Source organism: Triticum aestivum, chromosome 5B (genome assembly GCF_018294505.1).
Source record: "Triticum aestivum cultivar Chinese Spring chromosome 5B, IWGSC CS RefSeq v2.1, whole genome shotgun sequence".
In the NCBI taxonomy this organism is placed as follows: Eukaryota; Viridiplantae; Streptophyta; class Magnoliopsida; order Poales; family Poaceae; genus Triticum; species Triticum aestivum.
Window position 1 is genome coordinate 658,070,142 of NC_057807.1, and position 23,770 is coordinate 658,093,911.

General features: G+C 48.1%; 1 protein-coding gene across 1 annotated transcript; it reads right to left on the bottom strand.

The window, feature by feature from the left end:
- Positions 1 to 3,688: 3,688 nt before the first annotated feature.
- LOC123113957 (protein trichome birefringence-like 33) lies at positions 3,689 to 9,980 on the bottom strand. The gene is made up of 5 exons (XM_044535298.1): positions 9,126 to 9,980; positions 6,441 to 6,612; positions 5,419 to 5,618; positions 4,590 to 4,748; positions 3,689 to 4,454 (listed from the first exon to the last, which is right to left on the bottom strand). Exons 1-5 carry the CDS (start codon positions 9,650 to 9,652, stop codon positions 4,115 to 4,117), a joined length of 1,398 nt encoding a protein of 465 aa, XP_044391233.1. The 5' UTR covers positions 9,653 to 9,980; the 3' UTR covers positions 3,689 to 4,114.
- Between the last annotated feature and the right edge of the window lie 13,790 nt (positions 9,981 to 23,770).

Sequence of the window (23,770 nt, forward strand, 5' to 3'; positions counted from 1 at the left end):
TCTACAGTACTCCTTCATCACTTCTTCTAATGCAGAGAGCACTTGTCCTCACTTCTTCATCAACAGAAGAACACAGAGGGCACACAACAACATCACACTACCTAGCAGAAGCTTTAGCAGCACCAAGATCTCTGCACCTAATCCAATCAATGCACTTTTTTGGTGCCTGCTCATATTCTGCTGCAGAGAGCCAGGCCTTGCCAAAGCAGCTCTACTAGTTGCCACTTGAGCTGCAATCCTTCTCCTCTCATTCCTAGCCCTAATGAGTTCTTCCCTCCTCTCCTCTGTTGCTCCAACAGCATCCACAGCTTGGTTCCCAACCAAGAAATGAGCATCTACTAGGTACACAACATATTCCATCTCCCAAAACCAGAAATCACACCCAGTAGCCTGCAAACCAACAGCAAAAAATCAAACTTTGACCAAAAAAAGGGCAAAACTGCTGCCAAGAACAAAATCAACTGATCCTCTGTGTTACTTACAGAGTGATTGGGACATCTGTAGAACACCCAGCCCTCGTGATCCTCTGTGTTCGAAACGTAGTACCTCACTGTTGCCTGGCAGCGAGGACATGGGATGAGTGGCACCACCACTGTCCGGCCGCGGAGACCAGACAGGGCAGAACTAGCAGAAGACATGGCGCAGTGGTCGTCGGGGCGAGGGCAGGATGGGCGCGCGGCGGCGAGAGGGCAGGATGGGCGCGCGGCGGCGAGAGGCAGGATGGGCGCGCGACGACGAGAGGGCAGGATGGGCGCGGCGGCGGCGAGAACTAGGGATTTGTAGGGGAGAATTGGGGATTTCTATCTAAACGGCTTTATTACAAAAACGACCTCCCGCAAATGGGCACTTAAACGTAAATCCTCTGCCCGCCTACGTGGAGCCCGTGGACTGGTCAAAATTGCGGCGTACGTTGCGTCTACAGCGCACAGTGACCATATTTTCACTGCTCGCCGTACACAATAACCGTATTGCGTGAGTTCTTTTGTACAGTGACCAAAGTGACCGGGCGACGCAAGTTGAGGATACTCGGTTCATAATCAGCTGCTACCTTTTCGTGGTCTTTTCCACTGCGCATGCACAAAATTAGGGCCGGTTTTCCTCAACTGACCATCATACTACCTGCAGCGGCATGTCGCGCCACCCACCGTCGCCTCCTTTCTGCCGGTGGTTTGGATTGGACGCCACGAGTGGGCAGATACACACTCACCACCCGCACCCCAGATTAACTACGGGCAGACTAGACTAGATTAGGTTAGGGGGGCGGCCTAGGTGGTAGTGTGTCCCGGACGAATTATTGGGTGGTAATTCGCCGATGATGTGAAGGCATGGTGCTATTGCTGCAGCTGGTACTGAAGTTCTACTGTGCTACGGTCCACACTAGCAGCAGTACTACTGCCGTGTGGCTGTGAGTTGCACCAAGCCGCCGACCTGTGTGCTGCACCAAGCTATCTTCGCCTAGCGAACTGCACCAACCTCACGCCACGACATCAAGCTGTATTAAAAAGGAAAACTCCGTCGAGCACTACAAGAAGCGACCTTGGCATGCACCACTCACATGCCAGATCGGTGTGAAAAGAGATGTAAATTTTCATCGACTTCTCCGGCACGACACGTCATTGACACTTCGGCGCGGATGCCTTCCAGTGACGCCTCATCACTGACACGTCGCTGCAACGCCAACGTCGACACTTCATCGCGAAGGTCTTCATCAAGTGGCCTTCATCACATCTTCGTCAACACATTGTCGCCGCCCCGTTCACAAGATGGACATCTCCAACGTCCTCTGACGGTATAACTGCAAGACGCGACCACGACGGAGGCAGACCGCGTCATGACGACGACATCGATCGCGTCGTCTACGACGGCACGACTGTATCAACACGGTCCTGGTAAACGGATGTGTGCTCAATGGGTTTCTTCTGGTCATGACAAAACCGATGGTCTCATTGCCAACGACACCCCCTGACATCTGCAAGGTGCATCGTCCAGGACTGCAACTTTGTCATCTACAACATAGCATAATTTTTTTGCGCCTCCGGCTTTTGTGCGGTTCCATCTTCCACGTCGACTACACCATCGACCACGGCTACATCATCAAGATCGGCTACCTCAACATCGACAAGCGAGCTACGTCTACAGCTACTCATTGACTATAACTCCAGTCAACAGCGTCTGCATCGTCACTTGTGTCCACGACACTCTCGCTGTGACTACGGCAAGGATAGAGATGAAGACACGGAAGGCGCACGCTGAAAGGGGACACAATCACCGCACTAGGTTCTAACCCATCAGCCATTCGAGACACAATTGATGATGGCACAAAAGAGAAGACGACAAAAGCGCAAAAGTTCAAATTCGGTCACAATCGTCCGTTTTACTCCCGCTATGACTGAGGGAGAATGTTAAAAGTATAATTATGTTTAAGTTGAAGATTAAGAGTTAGAGATATAATATATTTATAAACCATGTACGGTGTGCCCTCTATTCTAAATCTCTCTCCCTCGTATCGTATTTTTATATATTCTTCATACGAGGATCAGATGAATACAACAGAAATATTAGGGATCATATAAAGCGCTGCTACACGGACGACAAATTCACGACCGACGCCTGCACGATCCTACTCCCTCCGTTCCTAAATATAAGTCTTTGGAGAGATTACACTATGAACCACATACGGATGTATGTAGATGCATTTTAGAGTGTAGATTTATCCATTTTACTCTGTATGTAGTTCATAGTGGAATCTCTACAAAGACTTATAGGAGTATTTAGGAACGGAGGGAGTGCTTGGCGGCATCAAAAGCTAGCGTGCATGCATGAATCGCTGCTGGGGGAGGATGCATCGTTCGCAGATCGTGCGTGCAGCGTCATGTGTAAAGCAATTTCGTAATTTCTACCAGGCTTTCTACTAGGCGCTCCTCTCTCTCCGGGTGCAGATCGGCAGCGGCTGGTGACGGTGGGCCGGTTTGGTAGGATGGTACACATCTTCTCGTGCATTGATTGGGTCGGCCTGCATAAAGTGCGTGCCTGACCAGAATGAGCGTCCGGGCCCGATGGAACTGTACTTTTTGTATTTTTTTTGAGCTACTCCAGCTGTGGTGTGTGTGGTACAAGTAGTGCTGCTGCGTCCCCTGTGTGTCTGAGAAAGCGAGAACGTTTGTTGTGCTTCGGTGCTTCCCAGCTGCTGACTGTGTGCCATTGGCCGTGGGATCATCCGGCACCCACTCAAGGAAGCAACCGCACATTTGGTTTGACATTCTCACAAGAAAGTTTTTCCTTTTGTCAAAAAATACCCCTGAGAACAGGGATTTGATCTCGGAGCACCAACGGAGGGCAAACATCGCTGATGGCAGATGTTTTCCCCTTTCTTTTGCGGTAAAAGAAGGTTTTTCTGTAGAGAAGCACTGCTAGTTTTTTTTTCCTTTTCTGAAGAAAGAGAAATACTGCTAGTTGTGTTTGAACTTGAAACCAAGCCTGTGTGACCGGACCAGGGTCAGAGACAAATTTGGCGTAAAATCCTCTGAAAGGAGGTTTTCTCTTTTTGTCGAATGAGCAGAACCGTCTGATCCGAATCATCCGGTCTCCGTCAGCAAGGGTAGCAACAGCGGGTGGCGAAATCAAGTCATGTAGTTAACCAGTGAAACTAAAAGAAAAAATCAATGCAAAAAAGTATTCAAAACTCAAGTCAGCCACAAAAAAACCTACCTATGCATATAGGTGATCACTTTGAGCAATTTGGCATTCATGTTCAATGAAAGAATCAATCATGCGTAGACATCATGCCACTCAGAGGCCTCATGAGAGGAAGAGGAATGTGATAACAGCATCCGCACAATTGGCCTTTTCAACAGAAGACCACAACTAGGCTCGTGCACCGCGCGTGCGTTGCGGCGTGTATATATTCTTCACTCTCTTCAGAATGTTGCAACCTGTACGATGTTAGCTACACTAACCCTTCTCCGGCAGATCAGACCCTCCTCAGATGATATATACTATACTCCCAGGAACTTGCGCGAGGTGTTTGTGTGCCTCTTTCAGTCAAAGAGGTGATGATCAGCACTTGTGTGCTGGATCCGCGCGTCAACTCTCCATCCAAATGTTCTTCCTTCGCTCAAGGGAAGAAGAGCTTCGCGTAGAGCAGCTCGTTCCAGGTGTCCTGGAGTCCCGGGAGGCACCAATGGGTGCAGTCGGCGTAGCTCTTTGGGTTGGCGATCTGCTCCGGGGTCAGCGGGTTCCACTGCTTCTTGTATATCTGGGTGTGCGCGTCTTTGCGGTACTCGGAGAGCTGGGTGATGTTGACGACCCCAACGGGGACCTTAGAAGCACTGAACACTTCGCCGATAACCCGCATCAGGCCCTTGCTAGTGCCTGGTCCCCAGTAAGACAAATCTTTGATTGGGGTAGTTTGGTTGTAGCAGTTTCCATCAGACTTGTCGCCCCAATCTTTGCTCCTGATGATAAAAGAAGATCAGAAACATGGGTCAGATTTCAATCAATCACATGAGACTTAGTATAGGATGAGCCGATCAGTTTCTTCATTTGATGGAAATTTTAACTAAATAATTGATATAAATATGAGAGCTTACTGGGTATGAGTAGGTGACATAGTGACAAAAAACGCCCTTGAACTTTTTGGGTCCATGTTGTTCTCGACCCATTTCGCCACGGCATTCAGGACCATCCCATATGCATCCTCTGTTTCCATTTCTTTGATGTCCTTGTTCTTATCTTCAAAGGAATTTTGCCTGCAAGAAACAGAATTTCAGAACCTTTTTTTTTTCGAAATTACAAGATGACTCATCATAAAATGCCCCGCTTGTCACACTCCAAATAATACATCATGTGATTTGTATCTCATGTTTACTTGACTATATCCCCTACTTTCATGTTTCTCCAACAGGATGCGATATTTAACAAGACACGGTCTTTTCATGTTAATCTTTCCAGTCAAAGTCAGGATGACTACCACAAAAAAACAAGAATATGGCAATCGAATCATAAGGCGCAAAATATAAAAATACGATGTAGCTCTCACATGCCCTTTAAAATTTAAGCTAGCTTCAAGCAAGCAGCAACTTGTGATACCCTACTTGTCACTCTTCAAATATTTGATCATTGCCATCATGCACCTATAATTTTTGTCGCATGTTTACTTGATTATATCCGCTACTTCCATGTTTTTCCAACAGGATGTGATGTTTAACAAAGCATGATGTTTTCATGTTAATTTTATGATTCAAAGTCGGGATAACTACCAAAAACAATAAGAATATGACAATTGATCTGCGGCCCAAAAATATATGAATGTGATGTATTAACAATGATGTACCCTTAAAAGTTTAAGCTAATTTTCCCTCAAAAAAATTAAGCTAGCTTCAAGCAAGAACAGCTTGTAGTCATGTAGAAATTACTTACAGAATTTTCATCTTTTGTCCGGTCATCCACCACAGGTAGGTATTGAATACCACAACGTCAGCTCCTTTCCAAAACTTGGCGTGCTTTTCAATGGCTGTGCCCCTTACTATTCTATCCGTGACACGGTGAACAACAGCATCGTCGGAATTTGATTCAGCTAGAAAGGGGGCCCAATAGAACTCAATCGTGGCATTGTAGTCCTGGGAAAATGAGGCATTAAGCATATTCAGTATGGATGAGATTAGAGACAAAGGGTAGCCCGCAAGTTACAAAAAGGAACACCGTTTTGAGATGAAGATATTCAGATGGAAACATCCATAAACTTGGGGAGCCTGTTGCTTATTGCCATATCTAGTAATCTTCGGTGTTCACAGTAGTTCATTGACCAACAAAAGGTTCAGTGCAGTGCTTATTGCGTTATATGTTGCTGTGTGGAAAAAAGAAGGGAAATCTTTGGTCTGAAAACTGTCAGCGAGTCAACTGTGAGTTTTAAGATCAAGTCATTTGAATGAGAATATTCATAAACTTGGGTGTTTGTAGCTTGCTGAGATATATAGTTATCTATTGGTGTTCACAGTATGTTCATTGACTGAAAAATAGGTTCAGAGCAGTGCTTATTGAGTTATGTATTGCACTGTTCATCTATACCATGTAAAAAGAAACGAGGGAGTTTGTTGCAAGTTGACATATCTAGCAATCTTTTGGTGTTCACAATATGTTTATTGACTGAAAAATAGGTTCAGTGCAGTTCTTATTGAGTTATGTATTGTGATGTTCATCTCCCCATTGAAAAAAACTAGGTTCTTGTACTTTTGCTCTGAAAAAATAAGAATATTTAATATCAAGGCATTTAGATGAAAACATTCATGAAGTTGGGATTATGTTGCTTGTAGCATATAATATAGCAATCTTTGGTGTTCACAGTATGTTCATTGACTGACAACAAAAATCTTCAGTTCAGTGCTCATTAAGCTATGTATTGCTCACTGTTCATCTGCTATGTAAAAAAACCAAGGGAATACCTTTGCTCTGAAAACTGTGAGCGAGTCAAATGTTTCCATGGACTTGGCACTCTCAGGAATGGCCCGGTGCAGGAGGCAGACCAACGACACGTACTGCCCGCGGTTGAGCGAATCGCCAACAAACAGCATGCGCTTGCCCCGCAGCATCTCCAGCATCAGAGTCGCATTGAAGCTGCATTTTCAGGTGTGAGAATAGGGCACATAGCATAAAGTTCAATACTGTATTAAAGCCATAACAACCACCAAAAACCATAGTTTGATAAAGCAGTTTAACATTTTTTTAGTTGTGGTTCAACTGGAACACTCATGCAGTTGGCACTCGGCCATACAACACTAGTGGGTTTAGTTCTCAGAGTGACTGAGATTGTTGTCCAACCATCAGACTCGAGCAATCTTAACCAACAGATTCAGCGTCACGTGTTTTTGAATAGAAGTTCAGTGCATCAGACTGCTAACTGTGTCCGATAGATAGCCCACGCGCTGTCTCTGAGCATTCAGACGGGGGTTTGCAACAAAAAGAGAAGCCAAAACTGTTGCAGACGGTCCCGTAAATTATGCACCATAAACTATTGTGGTGCTGAGCATTAAGATCAATATTAAAGCCGTAACAACCACCGAAAACCTTAGATTGATAAGTGTGTTCAACATTTTTAGATGGCGGTTCAACCGCAGCAGTCATGTAGCTGCACACTGCCATATAATACTACTGGGTTTAATTCTGACAGTGACCGAGAATTTTCCATGACCATCTGCCTCAACCCCTATTAACTGAGCAGTACGGACAACAACATGTTCACATTCTCTAACAATAAGAGTTGAGCGCTACACTGTATCAGAGTGTGACCGCTAACGGTGTCCGATATACAGCCTATGCAGCTGGTACTATACCATACGGTACTACTATTGAGTTTAATTTTGACAGTGCCTGAGATTGTTGTTCTGTAACCACCTGACCCAACATGTGTTAACCGGGAAGTAGGCCAACGGTGTCCAGTATACAGCCTATGCCGCTGTCTAGAAACTTATTGATAAGCCTCTGCAACAAAACATGTTGTGCGCCATAGACTATTGTGGTACGTAGCATAAAGATGAATATAAAGTCATAACAACCACCAAATTCCATAGCCTGATAAAACAGTTTAACATCTTTTAGATTGTGGTTCAGCTGGAACGCTCATGCAGCTGGAACCCTGCCAAGCAACAGTGCGAGTTTAAATTTTGACAGTGACTGAGATTGTTGTTCCGTAACCATCCGGCCCGACCCGAATTAACCAGGCAGTACGGACGACGGGTTCAGCGTCGCATCCTGTGAGAATAAAAGTTGAATGTCCCATTCCTTCGAGTGCGACCGCCAACGGTGTCCGGTATACAGCCTACGCCGCAGTCTAGAAAGTAGAAACGTTTTGACAAAGTCTATGCAAACAAAAGGAGAAGCCACGAACAAACTCGTGCAGATGGGCCTGCCGCGAATCGCGCAGCACCCATCGCCCCTAACGTCGTCGTCGCGAGGATATTCAGCGCTTCCTTAATTCCCAGCCAGCGAAGTATCAGAAACCATGCTGGCAAATGCGGGTCGGCCGTGGAAGATGGACAGCAACGGGGCAACACTAGAACCCCATCAGGAGAAAAGCAAAGCGTGATTAAGGAACCCCTCTAGTAGCATCCAAGTGGAGGGTCCATGGCAACCCACGCCCGCAGAAAAAGAAAATACTAGGGAGGAGAAGGAGATGCTTGATGATTCGTACGGCCGTATCAATGCCGGCGTCCCGGTTGCCGTGGCCCGCGTCCCCCATGGCACCATCCCCTTGCTTGCTCGGTCAGAGGAGGCGCCCCGTGCTCCCACGTGACGCCTGCCGCTGCATTTGCTTTGCGCTGCCTGGCCCGGGAGCACGCGGCACGAGATGGGTCAATGAAACACAGCTGGACGCCTCGTGTGGGAGTGGGACGAGGCGAGGGGCGACGCACCATGATTTTCCATGGCGGATGGACCACGCGCGACTGGACTGGAGGAGTCTGGACCGCCGTGTGCCGTGGCTTGTCGTCGCCCACCCACACGCGAAGACGCTCCCCCGTTACGGTCAGGGACGGAAAAGTCTCGGGTTAGTTAGTTAAGGAGTCCCCGCTAAAATAACTGCAACTGCATCTGGTTGTGCCGTCCACACGCCGGACTCGGCACGTTGGACGCGAGCAGAGTCGTCGGCGCATGGACTCGTGTCGTGTCGCGTCGCTCGCCGCGCCCCCACCACCGCCACCACGACCTCGGAGTGGCCTACCTACCTACCGAAGTCCCGACCCCAACCCCAGCGGTGGGGTGGTTCGCCTACCTCAGAGCCTCGTAGCGCCTGAACCCGCCCGGACGGAAGCAACCAAAGCCAAGCGCGTCCGGCCAAACCCCACCGGCCGGATTCATTAACCTCGAAATCTCGCTCTTCTTCGCCGTTGCTAACCTGATAACCGTAAGATCCTAACCACCCGGTGGACTGCGATCGATTCGTCCGCTCCGTCGAGTCGGCATCGCGGCTTGGATCGAGCGTTCTTTTCTTTTCTCTACTCTCGACGACTTGTTTGTAGCATTGTTTTCTCGTCATGGGATGGGGCGCAAAGATCCAAACCCACTATCGCCGTCGAGAGGTGGAGGAAGATGTGATTTTGTAGATTAACGATAATGTGCTGTGATTTACTGACCTTGGGAGCGAGCAGCCGCGGGGCTGCCACCGCCAGTGGCGGTAGGCGGTGTCGGGGCGGCCGTGCGCATTGCAGGTCAGCTGCGGCTGGATGTAGGGGCACTCCTCCTCCTGGTACAGCGGCCGCGCCGCCTCGTCGTACACCCACTCGCCGCGGGCCACGTCGCAGCCCGCCGCCGCACGCCCCACCGCAAACGGCAGCGACAGCACCGCCGCCGCCGCCGAGCGGGAGCCCGGCACCTTCTCCTCATCCTCCGCGGCGGCGGCGGCGGCCTTCTTCTCAGCCACCACCGGTCCGACCTTGCCGCCCACGGGGACATGGGGATGGGGCCTGGGGTGGTGGGGCCTGGGGCGGTGGCGGGGCGGCGGGTGGTGGAGGAAGGGCTGGTGGAGCGTGGAGGTGAAGTCCTTGAAGTAGAGCAGGGAGACGAAGGTGATGAAGGCGAGCGTGAGCGCGTACGAGGTCAGGAACGGCGTCCGCCGCCCGTGCCCGCCGCCGCCGGCCGCGCCGTGCTGCGGCTTCATCATCCTGCTCCTCGTCGTCTCGCCCCAGACTCAGCTCGATCGATCTTGCTGCTGCTTGCCGGCTAGATTGCCGCCGCCAGCATCGCAAGATGCAATGGAGATTCGTGCGCGGGGCGATCCGATCTGGCGCGGCTTGGGGAGGGGAATCTGCTGGGCGGTTGGGATCTGGGGGTGGGGGAGGGGGAAGCGCTGGTGTTCTTGGCTTTGGCTTTGGCTTGGCTTTGTTGAGGGGAGGTGAAGCTTGGAAGGCAGCTCGCTTTCGGGTTTGGGCCCTGGCAACTTTGGTGAGAAGTGGAGTAGGATTGAATGCTGGGGGTGCGGTGCTGGTGCGTGTCCGAATGGTGGTTTCTGGGTGGGGTGGAGGACTGCCCGATGGCTCCATCTCAAACCCTGAAACTAGGCGAGAAACTGGGGGCGTTTGCTCCAGTAAACATGGACCGATTACAGCAATTACTAGTGCGCTGCTCTCGTGATTACTCTGCAATTACTGTGCTGCATGTTCGTTTAATATACCGCGTGTCTGCATTACTACTCGAGGCGCATGCCAGAAGTAAATCACTTTGGTCAGTTACCTGAGTTCAAAAAAATAGGAGTACTCTATACAGCTAAAAAATTTGAGCTTCCCCTTTGCTTGTGCTGTTCCATTAACCGGCTGGTGACCTGTGAAAATCAAGCACTGGCATCGCTAACTTGTACGTTAATCAAACAGCCAGCGCACCGGCACCAGTTCCGCGTTCGAACCGGGAAGGCCGGGAGAGGGGCCGTGTGTCCCCCAGGGCACCAGATCCGGCTTCCACGTGACCCCACTAACCCACCCCCTGTTCAGGTTCGCCTCGTCGACGCAAGCAGCACCAGTTGTTGTGAGGTCCGGCGCTCTCTCCCGTTGCCGGCCGGCACTGGACCATACGCCGGGTAGGCGCGCCCATTGCAGATCTGCAGTTATTGATGACACTGTGGCTACCTCAGATCGGTCGATGCTGGAAGAAGATGGCCGGTGATCAATGAAGTGGAGTACTGTACACTACTGGTACTACTAAACTCGCCTCCGACCACACCTTAGTCTTCAGGCCATTTGATGATTGATTGCGCGAGCATTAGGGCCATCTGATCTGATGAAACGCACGACCCAAACCCAAACCGGCCGCGTCTTTCCTGAAACCCCTGCACGCGCAGAAACCTGAAATCTTGGGTCGTTCGCGTGTCGTGTGGAACCGCGCGCGGCCGCCGATCTTTTCTCCTTCCATCGCGGGGCCTAACCTCGCTTCAATCACGCGCCGCGGCGTGCCGTACCAAATTTCAGTCTGGATCCTGGTGGGTCTTGCTGACCTTCTTGCGCGCCGTTTCCGCCCAAAAGCGCCGCGTTCTTCTCGTACCGTCTTTTCCTGCTCGCACGCATCGCTCTCGTCCTTGTGCATTCGCCACCGCCGATGCATGCTCGCCGCGTTCACCAACGTGTGTGTATTCGCGAGCCCGAGACTTGGTTGGGGCGACCCTTAACTGTCACGACAATGCCGCTTCAACCAGGGGCGGACCTAGAACAAAAACTTCCCGGGGTCCATGTGCACGCCATAAATGATGGATACTAAGCAATAATACACACAAAAGCAACCCACTAAATACCTTAAAATGTCCAATAATAATAAAAATAATTATCAAAATGAAGTGTTCCCTTGAAATTCTTGTTGATTGTGTAAAATTAAACAATAAAACATAAGATCTCCAAACAATAGGAACAAATATGATCAGGCAACATGAATTCCCTCATAATTCGCTGATTATTATGTCATCACAAGTGCACAAGGAGTTACAGTATTTGTGTTTGTAGGCAGAAACAACAAATAAACCTTTAACTTCACAACCATACATTTCGATCAACAACTTACTTGACATTGTGTCTTAATGCTGCCGCGTAGTCGACAAATAATCCAAGGTTCCAAATGGATGTGAATAACCAAGGAAAATTTATCAAATCACGGAATCCAAATCTCTGTTGTAATACCCTTGAATTTGAAAACACCAGCCATACAATCTAGGTAAAGAATTAGAGAAAATTGGGATATGTACATATGTTTCAGACAAATTGGCGACCTTACTGAGAGCAATATTATTCTTCGATTATTTAGCAATCTGCAGCCGCCAGCGGATGAGTGCAGGGGATGGCGGCTGATGAGTTGCAATTGATCGGGGGTGAGGGGCGGCGGCGCGACGGAAGGAGGCGAGCACGCACCAACCGAACTGGCGCAGGATCCAATCGATCGCTATCTTGTTTTCTTTGCTCCCTCGAGACGATCGACAGCCGGATGGGCCTTCAACTAGATGGGCCGTGCCTGAGCTTGCTCCAACTAAGTCTAACGGGTGTCCAGATTTATTTTTTACCGGTGTCCAAGACTCAAATACGAAGTAGTATACACGTAAGCGCAATTTCTACCCGGTGTCCTGTGACACCGGTTGCATGAACGTAGGTCCGACCCTGGCTTCAACGCATGTGCGGAAGGTTGTTGATTTAGAGAGGTTTTGCTTTAATGAAGGCATGGGAAAGATTATGCCATATCGACGTTGTCACGGGCCTCCATGGGTCTGAATCCTTTCTACGTTTGCCACGGGCCTCCTTTTATATATCAAGGGGTCATCAAAATGGTAATCATGGATGCCCGGCAAGCCTTGTCGGGTTGTTCTGCCACCTCTGCCACCTTCTTGCCTGTCTGCTTGACACGTCGCTGGACGGGTGTCATTTGGAGGTGATTTCGTAGGAAGTGGCTGCCGTGTGGCAAGAAACAGCCACTTAGTCACTTGGGGGCTTGACACCGCACCGATCGATGACTTGCGTCGTCGCGAGGTAGAGCGGTGGAGCCTTGGCGGGGTAGTTTTCCTTCGTAGGCCCCGACAGGCCTGCCGGGACGGTCTTGATGCTTATTCTTGGAGCCACCTGAACCTCGCCAACCTCGCTGGCCCGACAAGGGAGGTTTTCCGTTAGCGGTGTCTTGCTCCATTGGCTTGACTTGGTCTTCTTGATCTGCCCTCTGATTTCTTAAAGAGCTAGTCTCTTTAGCTTGGTCTTGCTTGGATGTCGCGGTCTTGCTCTTTTGGGCCCGTGCACAGTCTGGGCAACAGGCCCAGGGTTTTGTTGGGGAACGTAGTAATTTCAAAATTTTCCTACGCACACGCAAGATCATGGTGATGGTATAGCAACGAGAGGAGAGAGTGTTGTCCACGTACCCTCGTAGACCGTAAGCGGAAGCGTTATGACAACGCGGTTGATGTAGTTGTACGTCTTCACGATCCGACCGATCCAAGTACCGAGCGTACGGCACCTCCGTGTTCAGCACACGTTCAGCTCGATGACGTTCCCCGGGCTCCAATCCAGCAAAGCGTCGGGGATGAGTTCCGTCAGCACGACGGCGTGGTGACGATGATGATGTTCTTCCGGCGCAGGGCTTCGCCTAAACTCCGCGACGATATGACCGAGGTGGAATATGGTGGAGGGGGGCACCGCACACGGCTAAGGAACGATCTATAGATCAACTTGTGTGTTCTAGGGGTGCCCCCCTCCCCCGTATATAAACGGGGAGAGGAGGAGGGGGCCGGCCAAGGGGAGAGGCGCGCCCTAGGGGGGGCAATCCTACTCCAAGTAGGTTTGGCCCCCCCTTTCCTATTAGGAGTAGGAGAGGGAAGGAAGAGAGGGGAGGGAAGAAGGAAAGGGGGGGCCGGCCCCCCTCCCAATTCGGATTGGGCTTGGGGAGGGGGGCGCCCCCTCCTTTGCCCCTTCTCCCTCCTTTTCACTAAGGCCCAATAAGGCCCATATACTTACCGGGGGGTTCCGGTAACCTCCCGGAGCTTCGGTATATTCCCAATCTCATCCGGAACCTTTCCGGTATCCAAATATATCCGTCCAATATATCAATCTTTCTCGACCATTTCGAGACTCCTCGTCATGTCCGTGATCACATCCGGGACTCCGAACAAACTTCGGTACATCAAAACTTATAAACTCATAATAAAACTGTCATCGTAACGTTAAGCGTGCGGACCCTACGGGTTCGAGAACTATGTAGACATGACCTAGAACTATTCTCGGTCAATAACCAATAGCGGAACCTAGATGTCCATATTGGTTCCTACATATTCTACGAAGATCTTTATCGGTCAAACCGCATAACAACATACGTTGTTCCCTTTGTCATCGGTATGTTACTTGCCCGAGATTCGATCGTCGGTATCCAATACCTAGTTCAATCTCGTTACTGGCAAGTCTCTTTACTCGTTTCGTAATACATCATTTCATAACTAGCTCATTAGTTACAATGCTTGCAAGGCTTAAGTGATGTGTATTACCGAGAGGGCCCAGAGATACCTCTCCAACAATCGGAGTGACAAAACCTAATATCGAGTTATGCCAACTCAACATGTACCTTTGGAGACACCTGTAGAGCACCTTTATAATCACCCAGTTACGTTGTGACGTTTGGTAGCACACAAAGTGTTCCTCCGGTAAACGGGAGTTGCATAATCTCATAGTTACAGGAACATGTATAAGTTATGAAGAAAGCAATAGCAACATACTAAACGATCAAGTGCTAGGTTAACGAAATGGGTCATGTCAATCACATCATTCTCCTAATGATGTGATCTCGTTAATCAAATGACAACTCTTTTGTCCATGGCTAGGAAACATAACCATCTTTGTTAAACGAGCGAGTCAAGTAGAGGCATACTAGTGACTATATGTTTGTCTATGTATTCACACATGTATCATTATTTCCGGTTAATACAATTCTAGCATGAATAATAAACATTTATCATGATATGAGGAAATAAATAATAACTTTATTATTGCCTCTAGGGCATATTTCCTTCAGTCTCCCACTTGCACTAGAGTCAATAATCTAGATTACATAGTAATGATTCTAACACCCATGGAGTCTTGGTGCTGATCATGTTTTGCTCATGAGAGAGGCTTAGTCAACGGGTCTGCAACATTCAGATCCGTATGTATCTTGCAAATCTCTATGTCTCCCACTTGGACTTGGTCCCGGATGGAATTGAAGCGTCTCTTGATGTGCTTGGTCCTCTTGTGAAATCTGGATTCCTTTGCCAAGGCAATTGCACCAGTATTGTCACAGAAGATCTTCATTGGTCCCGATGCACTAGGTATAACACCTAGATCGGTAATGAACTCCTTCATCCAGACTCCTTCATTTGCTGCTTCCGAAGCAGCTATGTACTCCGCTTCACATGTAGATCCCGCCACGACGCTTTGTTTAGAACTGCACCAACTTACAGCTCCACCGTTTAATAAAAATACATATCCGGTTTGCGATTTAGAATCGTCCGGATCAGTGTCAAAGCTTGCATCGACGTAACCATTTACGACTAGCTCTTTGTCACCTCCATATACGAGAAACATATCCTTAGTCCTTTTTAGGTATTTCAGGATGTTCTTGACCGCTGTCCAGTGATCCACTCCTGGATTACTTTGGTACCTCCCTGCCAAACTAATAGCAAGGCACACATCAGGTCTGGTACACAGCATTGCATACATGATAGAGCCTATGGCTGAAGCATAGGGAACTCCCTTCATTTTCTCTCTATCTTTTGCAGTGGTCGGGCATTGAGTCTGACTCAATTTTATACCTTGTAATACAGGCAAGAACCCTTTCTTTGCCTGATCCATATTGAACCTTTTCAACACTTTATCGAGGTACGTGCATTGTGAAAGTCCAATCAAGCGTCTTGATCTATCTCTATAGATCTTGATGCCCAATATGTAAGCAGCTTCACCGAGGTCTTTCATGAAAAAACTTTTATTCAAGTATCCTTTTATGCTATCCAGAAATTCTATATCATTTCCAATCAACAATATGTCGTCCACATATAATATTAGAAATGCTACAGAGCTCCCACTCACTTTCTTGTAAATACAGGCTTCTCCAAAAGTCTGTATAAAACCATATGCTTTGATCACACTATCAAAGCGTTTATTCCAACTCCGATAGGCTTGCACCAGACCATAGATTGATCGCTGGAGCTTGCACACTTTGTTAGCTCCCTTAGGATCGACAAAACCTTCCGGTTGCATCATATACAACTCTTCTTCCAGAAATCCATTCAGGAATGCAGTTTTGACATCCATTTGCCATATTTCAAAATCATAAAATGCGGCAATTGCTAACATGATTCGGACGGACTTAAGCATCGCTACTGGTGAGAAGGTCTCATCGTAGTCAACCCCTTGAACTTGTCGAAAACCTTTCGCAACAAGTCGAGCTTTATAGACAGTTACATTACCGTCAGCGTCAGTCTTCTTCTTAAAGATCCATTTATTCTCAATGGCTTGCCGATCATCGGGCAAGTCAACCAAAGTCCATACTTTGTTCTCATACATGGATCCCATCTCAGATTTCATGGCCTCTAGCCATTTTGCGGAATCTGGGCTCATCATCGCTTCCTCATAGTTCGTAGGTTCATCATGGTCAAGTAACATGACTTCCAGAATAGGATTACCGTACCACTCTGGTGCGGATCTTACTCTGGTAGACCTACGAGGTTCAGTAGAAACTTGATCTGAAGTTTCATGATCAATATCATTAGTTTCCTCACCAATTGGTGTAGTTGTCACAGGAACCGGTTCTTGTGATGAACTACCTTCCAATAAGGGAGTAGGTACAGTTACCTCATCAAGTTCTACTTTCCTCCCACTCACTTCTTTCGAGAGAAACTCCTTCTCTAGAAAGATCCGATTTTAGCAACGAAAATCTTGCCCTCAGACCTGTGATAGAAGGTGTACCCAATAGTTTCTTTTGGGTATCCTATGAAGACACATTTCTCCGATTTAGGTTCGAGCTTATCTGGTTGAAGTTTCTTCACATAAGCATCGCAGCCCCAAACTTTAAGAAACGACAACTTTGGTTTCTTGCCAAACCACAGTTCATAAGGCGTTGTCTCAATGGATTTTGATGGTGCCCTATTCAACGTGAATGCGGCCGTCTCTAAAGCATAACCCCAAAATGATAGCGGTAAATCAGTAAGAGACATCATAGATCGCACCATATCTAGTAAAGTATGATTACGACGTTCGGACACACCATTACGTTGTGGTGTTCCGGGTGGCGTGAGTTGCGAAACTATTCCGCATTGTTTTAAATGTAAACCAAACTCGTAACTCAAATATTCTCCTCCACGATCAGATCGTAGAAACTTTATTTTCTTGTTACGATGATTTTCCACTTCACTCTGAAATTCTTTGAACTTTTCAAATGTTTCAGACTTGTGTTTCATTAAGTAGATATACCCATATCTGCTCAAATCATCTGTGAAGGTGAGAAAATAACGATACCCGCCGTGAGCTTCAACATTCATTGGACCACAAACATCAGTATGTATGATTTCCAACAAATCAGTTGCTCGCTCCATAGTTCCGGAGAACGGCGTTTTAGTCATCTTGCCTATGAGGCACGGTTCGCAAGTACCAAGTGATTCATAATCAAGTGATTCCAAAAGCCCATCAGTATGGAGTTTCTTCATGCGCTTTATACCGATATGACCTAAACGGCAGTGCCACAAATAAGTTGCACTATCATTATCAACTCTGCATCTTTTGGTTTCAACACTATGAATATGTGTATCACTACTATCGAGATTCAATAAAAATAGACCACTCTTCAAGGGTGCATGACCATAAAAGATATTACTCATATAAATAGAACAACCATTATTCTCTGATTTAAATGAATAACCGTCTCGCATCAAACAAGATCCAGATATAATGTTCATGCTCAACCTGGCACCAAATAACAATTATTTAGGTCTAAAACTAATCCCGATGGTAGATGTAGAGGTAGCGTGCCGACCGCGATCACATCGACTTTGGAACCATTTCCCACGCGCATCGTCACCTCGTCCTTAGCTAATCTTCGCTTAATCCATAGTCCCTGTTTCGAGTTGCAAATATTAGCAACAGAACCAGTATCAAATACCCAGGTACTACTGCGAGCATTAGTAAGGTACACATCAATAACATGTATATCACATATACCTTTGTTCACTTTGCCATCCTTCTTATCCGCCAAATACTTGGGGCAGTTCCGCTTCCAGTGTCCAGTCTGCTTGCAGTAGAAGCACTCAGTCTCAGGCTTAGGTCCAGACTTGGGTTTCTTCTCTTGAGCAGCAACTTGTTTGCTGTTCTTCTTGAAGTTCCCCTTCTTCTTCCCTTTGCCCTTTTTCTTGAAACTGGTGGTCTTGTTAACCATCAACACTTGATGCTCCTTCTTGATTTCTACCTCCGCGGCTTTTAGCATTGCGAAGAGCTCGGGAATAGTCTTGTCCATCCCTTGCATATTATAGTTCATCACGAAGCTCTTGTAGCTTGGTGGCAGTGATTGAAGAATTCTGTCAATGACACTATCATCAGGAAGATTAACTCCCAGTTGAATCAAGTGATTATTATACCCAGACATTTTGAGTATGTGTTCACTGACAGAACTATTCTCCTCCATCTTGCAGCTATAGAACTTATTGGAGACTTCATATCTCTCAATCCGGGCATTTGCTTGAAATATTAACTTCAACTCCTGGAACATCTCATATGCTCCATGACGTTCAAAACGTCGTTGAAGACCCGGTTCTAAGCCATAAAGCATGGCACACTGAACTATCGAGTAGTCATCAGCTTTGCTCTGCCAGACGTTCTTAACATCGTCAGTTGCATCAGCAGCAGGCCTGGCACCCAGCGGTGCTTCCAGGACGTAATTCTTCTGTGCAGCAATGAGGATAATCCTCAGGTTACGACCCAGTCCGTGTAATTGCTACCATCATCTTTCAACTTTGCTTTCTCAAGGAACGCATTAAAATTCAACGGAACAACAGCACGAGCCATCTATCTACAACAAACATAGACAAGCAAAATACTATCAGGTACTAAGTTCATGATAAATTTAAGTTCAATTAATCATATTACTTAAGAACTCCCACTTAGACAGACATCTCTCTAGTCATCTAAGTGATTACGTGATCCAAATCAACTAAACCATGTCCGATCATCACGTGAGATGGAGTAGTTTTCAATGGTGAACATCACTATGTTGATCATATCTACTATATGATTCATGCTCGACCTTTCGGTCTCCGTGTTCCGAGGCCATATCTGTATATGCTAGGCTCGTCAAGTTTAACCTGAGTATTCCGCGTGTGCAGCTGTTTTGCACCTGTTGTATTTGAACGTAGAGCCTATCACACCCGATCATCACGTGGTGTCTCAGCACGAAGAACTTTCGCAACGGTGCATACTCAGGGAGGACACTTCTTGATAATTAGTGAGAGATCATCTTAAAATGCTACCGTCAATCAAAGCAAGATAAGATGCATAAAGGATAAACATCACATGCAATCAATATAAGTGATATGATATGGCCATCATCATCTTGTGCTTGTGATCTCCATCTCCGAAGCACCATCGTGATCACCATCGTCACTGGCGCGACATATTGATCTCCATCGTAGCATCGTTGTCGTTTACGCCATCTATTGCTTCTACGACTATCGCTACCGCTTAGTGATAAAGTAAAGCAATTATATGGCGTTTGCATTTCATACAATAAAGCGACAACCATATGGCTCCTGCCAGTTGCCGATAACTTCGGTTACAAAACATGATCATCTCATACAATAAAATATAGCATCACGTCTTGACCATATCACATCACAACATGCCCTGCAAAAACAAGTTAGACGTCCTCTACTTTGTTGTTGCAAGTTTTACGTGGCTGCTACGGGCTGAGTAAGAACCGTTCTTACCTACGCATCAAAACCACAACGATAGTTTGTCAAGTTAGTGTTGTTTTAACCTTCGCAAGGACCGGGCGTAGACACACTCGGTTCAACTAAAGTTGGAGAAACAGACACCCGCTAGTCACCTGTGTGCAAAGCACGGCGGTAAAACCAGTCTCGCGTAAGCGTACGCGTAATGTCGGTCCGGGCCGCTTCATCCAACAATACCGCTGAACCAAAGTATGACATGCTGGTAAGCAGTATGACTTGTATCGTCCACAACTCACTTGTGTTCTACTCGTGCATATAACATCAACGCATAAAACCTAGGCTCGGATGCCACTGTTGGGGAACGTAGTAATTTCAAAAACTTTCCTACGCACACACAAGATCATGGTGATGGTATAACAACGAGAGGGGAGAGTGTTGTCCACGTACCTCGTAGACCGTAAGCGGAAGCGTTATGACAACACGGTTGATGTAGTCGTACGTCTTCACGATCCGACCGATCCAAGTACCGAACGTACGACACCTCCGTGTTCAGCACACGTTCAGCTCGATGATGTTCCCCGGGCTCCAATCCAGCAAAGCGTCGGGGATGAGTTCCGTCAGCACGACGGCGTGGTGACGATGATGATGTTCTTCCGCCGTAGGGCTTCGCCTAAACTCTGCGACGATATGACCGAGGTGGAATATGGTGGAGGGGGGCACCGCACACGGCTAAGGAACGATCCGTAGATCAACTTGTGTGTTCTAGGGGTGCCCCCTCCCCCGTATATAAAGGGGGAGAGGAGGAGGGGGCCGGCCAAGGGGAGAGGCGCACCCTAGGGGGGGCAATCCTACTCCAAGTAGGTTTGCCCCCCCCCCCTTTCCTATTAGGAGTAGGAGAGGGAAGGAAGAGAGGGAGGGAAGAAGGAAAGGAGGCACCGGCCCCCCTCCCAATTCGGATTGGGCTTGGGGGGGGGGCGCCCCCTCCTTTGCCCCTTCTTCCTCCTTTCCACTAAGGCCCAATAAGGCCCATATACTTACCGGGGGGTTCCGGTAACCTCCTGGAGCTCCGGTATATTCCCAATCTCATCTGGAACCTTTCCGGTATCCAAATATATCCATCCAATATATCAATCTTTATGTATCGACCATTTCGAGACTCCTCGTCATGTCCGTGATCACATCCGGGACTCTGAACAAACTTCGGTCCATCAAAACTTATAAACTCATAATAAAACTGTCATCGTAACGTTAAGCGTGCGGACCCTACGAGTTCGAGAACTATGTAGACATGACCTAGAACTATTCTCGGTCAATAACCAATAGTGGAACCTGGATGTCCATATTGGTTCCTACATATTCTATGAAGATCTTTATCGGTCAAACCGCATGACAACATACGTTGTTCCCTTTGTCATCGGTATGTTACTTGCCCGAGATTCGATCGTCGGTATCCAATACCTAGTTCAATCTCGTTACCGGCAAGTCTCTTTAGTCGTTCCGTAATACATCATTTCATAACTAGCTCATTAGTTATAATGCTTGCAAGGCTTAAGTGATGTGTATTACCGACAGGGCCGAGAGATACCTCTCCGACAATCGGAGTGACAAAACCTAATCTCGAATTATGGCAACTCAACATGTACCTTTGGAGACACCTGTAGAGCACCTTTATAATCACCCAGTTACGTTGTGACGTTTGGTAGCACACAAAGTGTTCCTCCGGTAAATGGGAGTTGCATAATCTCATAGTTACAGGAACATGTATAAGTTATGAAGAAAGCAATAGCAACATACTAAACGATCAAGTGCTAGGCTAACGGAATGGGTCATGTCAATCACATCATTCTCCTAATGACGTGATCCCGTTAATCAAATGACAACTCTTTTGTCCATGGCTAGGAAACATAACCATCTTTGATAAACGAGCTAGTCAAGTAGAGGCATACTAGTGACTATATGTTTGTCTATGTATTCACACATGTATCATTGTTTCCGGTTAATACAATTCTAGCATGAATAATAAACATTTATCATGATATGAGGAAATAAATAATAACTTTATTATTGCCTCTAGGGCATATTTCCTTCAGTTTTATTGCACGACAGGAGCCCCCGGGCCTGGCCCGAACGCGTTGTCGGGCGTCATCGGGGTAGGCCCTAACCAGTGCGCAGGCAAGAGGGTATTAGCTGCTTGTCCCTTTGAGATCTTCTTTGCTTCTTCATTAACCTGTGCCCGGGTCAGTTTCCGGCTCGCCCGTGCGTCGCGTAACGCCAATTTCAGTTGGGCCATCCTCGCAATGGCCCGTGAATGACTTTAACGCACGAGTGAGTAACTGCCAATTCACTCTTCCCACCATGCCCTTATCCTTTTGCCACATATGTTGTATGCATTAAGTGGGGTAGGTGATGGAGGCGCGTGGTGCGGGAGACGTCAGGGCAGGGTCCGGTCTTCTTTGATTGGCGTAGGAGGGTTGTGGTTACCCGCCGGAGGATCTGCCCCGGCCTTAGTCCGCCTATAAAAGAGGGGGCAGGGGGAAGAGAAAATATTCATTCACGTGCCCCTCCCCCTCCATTCCCTGCTCTCTTCAAGTTATGCTGAAAGGGGGAGCCCGGGGCCAGGTCCTGGGCCCTAGCTTGGGCTTAATGACGCTGAATGCTCGCGTCGATGTCTGGGGAGTGAGTCTGGTCCGGGCCCCAAGGAGATGCGGTGATCACGAACGTGGGCATCGCGTCGCTCGTGGTGCAGGAGGAGTCGTGCATCTCCATGGTGGAGAAACGCTCATCGTCTCCATGCAGGTCGGCCATGGGAGGTGCAGGGCTTGGGATCTTTGGTAACCCCAGCACTGCTCCTTCCAGCGAAATCGGGGTTGGTGCTGAAGAAGGGGGCGCCTTCCTGCCCGCCAAGGTGGGAAGCGGCGCTCCCTGCACGCCCCGGTCGTCTGGGTCGCCGACCACTTTCTCCCGGGAAGGCGACGGGACAGGAGCTTGGCATCCCCCTAGAGTGGTGGTGATGGAGAGAAAACGAGGGAAGGCGAAGAAGGCGGGTGGCAGGGCATCAGGTCGGAGTACGATGGCGCTGACGCCTTCGTCTCCTATTGGCGACCTGCCGCCTCATCTTTCCGCTCTTCCCCTTCCTCCCCAGCACCATCATCACCGGCCTCTTGGTTGCTGAGAAGGGGATCGCTCTCTTGGTGCCTTCGCCTCCTCCAGCAGTCTTTCAGCTGAGCCTCTGCGGTTCTTTCTGCCGGCGCCCGTGCCGGGGATTCTTCGTTGGTCCTAGAGGTGGTGACCAGGGCACCGCTGAAATGCTCCTCCCGCCCCTCTCCTTCACAGCCTCGCCACTCCTGATCTTGTCAGGCTGCGCCCGGCAAGCCCCTGACGAGACCGGGTGGGGCGTTCGCTTCTCTTCCCACCGCAATACCTGGGAGAGGAGGAACAAGAAGGGGGGATTACAGGGCACTTATCTTTTTTCAATCTAAAATTTGTAGGCACTTGCCAAACTTTAGTTCAAATTCTGTAATCTTTTTTATCCATGATTGCGTTCTGTAAAATCTGTACTTGTTGATCAACATATTAATGAAAAAGATAAACATTGCTGGGTACTTGTGCATGTAATATGTCCATGCAGAGGTGAAATGCCTCTATACTTTCAAGTAAATAAGTTTCCCCGGCAGGCTATCGTGCCGGTGCCCTTAGCTTGTTACCACGAAGCTAGGCCTGCCGGGCACAAACCATAAAGAGGGACCAGCCCCCCGTCAACCTTCTTCGCCAAAGGCCACTACGACCATCCTGACCGAAGCAATGTTCGAGCAAAAGGATGGCAGCACCTAGGTCTCAAAGGTAGCAAGGTTTTCTTATGCACAAGTTTTTACTTACAAAACACGTATGGATAAGAGAAAGAACTTATCTTTTTTCGCTTGCCGGGGATCGCAACGTAGGCTCGTCTTCTCCTCTCCTCTTCAGGACCAAGTCCGTGGCAGGAGCTTGCAGTTTGATGCAGATGAAAATGATGCATCATGTGATCTTATCTACATGAACATGCAATGCTCATGATATGCTTATGCATGCATGCAATCTGTCAGGGCCCCCCAGCGCTTCATTTGCTTCTCTGTTGCTCAGGGTCTGCGCCTGGCTTTATACAAGGGGTTACATGCAACTGAGGCAAAGCATGTACAAAAGGGTGGCTGTCGGGCAAGGCCTGACAGCCGCGCCTTACGGGCAGAACTTACGAAGATGCTCAATATTCCATGAGTTTTGTAATTTAATGCCATTTACGGACCTGAAAATCAAGCACCGACATCCCTAATAGTAACTCGTACGCTAATCAAACAGCCAGCGCACCGGCACCAGTTCCAAGTTGGAACCGAA